This window comes from Xyrauchen texanus, unplaced genomic scaffold (genome assembly GCF_025860055.1).
Source record: "Xyrauchen texanus isolate HMW12.3.18 unplaced genomic scaffold, RBS_HiC_50CHRs HiC_scaffold_373, whole genome shotgun sequence".
In the NCBI taxonomy this organism is placed as follows: domain Eukaryota; kingdom Metazoa; phylum Chordata; class Actinopteri; order Cypriniformes; family Catostomidae; genus Xyrauchen; species Xyrauchen texanus.
In genome coordinates, this window is record NW_026266341.1 from 30,632 (window position 1) to 34,083 (window position 3,452).

The window sequence follows — 3,452 nt, forward strand, 5'->3', positions numbered from 1 at the left end:
GTGTGTGTGTGTCTTTTAAGTTTCTCATTAAAATATTATTTATATAGTCAAGCCGGTTCTCACCTCCTCCTATCCATTGAAAACGTTACAACCATCTTTACAGAGAGAGATTTTCTGTTCAACATTACATTGGTTTAATAATGTTTTTACACTCTATAAAGAAACCAAACTGACCATGAATCAAGTCAATGTAACGTTGTCTCTTTCCATTAAAATACAGCTTTAGAACATTTCAACCATATATAGTTACCTTCACTGACCATTTTAACTGATCAAACTAGGAAAACTAATACATTATTATTCCCATTTCAAACATGGTTGCACAGAAATATTGTACATTGCTTTTCACCTCGCATTTCACCAAACTTTGTCGGGCTGAGGTAGCTTTTTCAATGTCTTTTTCTGAAAAACCCTTGATCATTTTCTTTTTTATGTTTGACATTTCTCTCTGCAAGCGCTCCCTCAGATTCTTCAAAGACATTTGGTCCCCACTTTCATTGAGACAAGCGTAATAGTCTTTCCAGCACATGGATGCAAAGCTCATAATCATTTACCCCAAAGCATCTAGTGCACTTCACCCTACAGCTGTCATTTGTGAATGATTAATTACATAATTCATGGCTAATCTTTAATAAAACATTTTTTTATTGTTTTAACAATGGCAATTCACCAACGTGTGATATGAATTCGAAGTAGAACTAATACATTTGCGTTCTAATCTAAATATATAACCACATGACAACATTTCTGCAATGATTCCTCGATTAAGGGGTCATCACATCTTACCCCACTCTCCCATTTCATGTGCAGAGTAAGGGCCACAAGTCCACAGAAAACTTGTTTTTTATACAAACACTCATTTGAACACCTCTAACAATAAAGTAGAAGTGAAATGATTGCTGATCAAAAATCTTTATTAAAAGCACATTGCTGTCTTTCTATAATCCAGCAGTAACATTTAAAACAGTGATGAAGACAATGAGCAGGATCCAAATCAGTGAGACAGACAGTGCGTGACGCCCAAGAAATCTTGTTTAAAACAAAGGTTTATGATCCAGGTATAGTCTTTAAATGTATAACTGCTTTTTCAGGTTTAAAGAAACTTCCAGAATATGATTGAAATCATTATGGCATATTTTTACTGAACAACTCTTGAGCATATATTTAAAGTGCAGATAAAACCTACCATTCCCATATTTAGTCAACCACTAATATCCCTCACAGCAAATTTATTTGACCAAGTGTGTGTCCCAATTTAGCAGAACCTCTCCTCATTTGTTCCTCTTATATATTTTCTTGGCAAAATTAAGAAAAACAGCATGGGGCAAATTCTTAGCATGAAGCTGGATGAGTTTTTGAAGGCGCTGATAGCTCTTCTCCTCATGTTGGTAGTATCGGATTGGCATTTCCAGAGTATCATACAATGCTTTGACCCTTTCAACACTTTCAGCATCACTACGACCATAACATGCCTGAGAAAGAGAGAGAAGACTGTTTAGATGTGCAAATTGTGAACTCTTACCGCATTCATGTGTCGCACCCTTTCCATGCTGACCTTTTCCTCTCACTTGCATTGTTACAAAGGTGTAAGTTATCCCACACTTTCTCACCTCTAGTTCTGCCTTCTGCTCAGGGGTCATGATCTTCAAAGCCATCACCACCAGCCAGCTGCATTTGTTGTCCTGGATATCTGTGCCAATCTTTCCAGTCACTGCAGGGTCACCATAGCAATCAAGGTAGTCATCCTGTAGAAAAACATGCTCTAAATCCTTTTGGATATTACAAACTGATGGGGAAATTCTAATATATTTGAGGAAACAGTACCAGGCATCAAAAGTGTTCCTTCGAATTCATACCTGTATTTGAAAGAACTCTCTCATCTCAAGCAAAATTGTTTTAGCATTGTTGTGTTCAGTCTCATTCTCAATTCCTGCCTGTAATAATTAACAAAATAATTGCTTAGAGCATTTTAATATACACAAACAAACATATCAAATCTTTTTTTAAACTTACCATGTACATGGCTGCAGCCACAGGAAGTTAAAAGGAGTAGAATGCCGTCTTATATTTCACAATGGGTTTGTACCTGTAAATTGGTCAATGACAGTTAACTGGAAAATAAAATTTTTGCATGATAAACTGCCAAAACTCTTCATGCCATTATTTTTGTTTTGTTCTAGAAAACCCCATATCCCTTTCTTTGCTTGCTCATCAGTTCCATTCACCTCTCTATGGTGAAGCGGTCAAGGTCGACTTTGAGTGGAGGTGATGTCAATAGATCTAGAGCTTGCCCCAACTCTGTCTGGAAAGAGGTCTTGAAATAAAAAGATTCAGGTTTAAGTGCACTTATGTCTCCAAGTTTTAAAATGTGCTGTCTGTAAAGTTGTATCAGTTTGGATCAGTATTAAACAATATGCAGCTGTGTGATGGACACTGCATAACAGTATTTTGCACATCTGTATGAGCAAGCTAACTGTGTGCAATAGTACGTTCAAATGTGTGTACATGTCATGTGTTACATTGATCTAACTGATCATATATTTTGAACACATTACCTCAGTAAAAAGCTCCAGCAGATGGACATAATAGCGTTGTCCTCTGCAATGTCTGCGAAGAAGACGGTAGATGGCCCCTTCCAGGAGAAAAGCATCATTAATGGCATCAAGACCAATACCTTCCTGTCAAATACAAAACAACTCAGAGATGAGGGACCCTATTTTAAGAGTGCTAGCGTTACATGCAGCATCAATGGACAAGGTCATAAATTGTTGCTATTTTCATGCAAGCATGTGCTAAATCTAGGCGCAAGTGAGTTAAGTGAAACCGCATGTGGAACGTGCAAATGGGCTGGATCAAGTGCAATTTAATTCTAAGGTTCTTCTCCGGTTATTCCACTGTCTACCTCCTATAAATATAGTCAATTCTCTCAAGCACCAGTGATATAAACAAAGACAGCACATTCATAAGAATTTGGTAGTGTAAATGGACTGTATGCAGTGAATTAAAAGAACTGAACATTGCATTAATTTGTGCATGAACTACGTCCTTGATGAATGCCAGGCATATTTCTATGACAGTGACACGCTCCTTTTATATGCATAGAAAATGTGATTCTCATCAGAATTTGGATGCATGCTCTGTTAAAAAGTATTATTAATAATTTGTATTTATATCTCTGTACACGTCACTTCTACCAGTTGGTTTTTATTTTTAGAAATTGTAATAATTTATTGAAACATTCATATTGAATACACCAGACCTATTTGTAGTAACTTAAAAATCACTCTACAACAAAAACAAATACCAATATAAATTAGATCACAAATACAACTGTAAATATAAACATAATAGTAATAATAATAATAATTGAAAAATAAACATTGACCTTTAGATAGTTTAATCTAATATAATTTTTCATCTTAAAATGGCAGTGAATGTCAGGGACATAATTT

At 35.7% G+C, this 3,452-nt stretch overlaps 1 protein-coding gene across 3 annotated transcripts; it reads right to left on the minus strand.

The window, feature by feature from the left end:
• Nucleotides 1-666: 666 nt before the first annotated feature.
• LOC127642091 (farnesyl pyrophosphate synthase-like) lies at nucleotides 667-2,911 on the minus strand. 3 transcript variants are annotated; one of them, XM_052124828.1, is made up of 6 exons: nucleotides 2,556-2,911; nucleotides 2,226-2,314; nucleotides 2,014-2,086; nucleotides 1,857-1,934; nucleotides 1,611-1,745; nucleotides 667-1,472 (listed from the first exon to the last, which is right to left on the minus strand). In XM_052124828.1, the coding sequence occupies exons 3-6, from the start codon at nucleotides 2,020-2,022 to the stop codon at nucleotides 1,272-1,274; spliced, it is 423 nt and encodes a 140-aa protein (XP_051980788.1). In that variant the 5' UTR covers nucleotides 2,023-2,086; nucleotides 2,226-2,314; nucleotides 2,556-2,911; the 3' UTR covers nucleotides 667-1,271. The 3 variants fall into 3 exon arrangements, with proteins under 3 accessions (XP_051980788.1, XP_051980790.1, XP_051980789.1); XM_052124830.1 differs by having other exon boundaries at nucleotides 2,014-2,314; XM_052124829.1 differs by having other exon boundaries at nucleotides 2,226-2,911.
• Nucleotides 2,912-3,452: the final 541 nt, after the last annotated feature.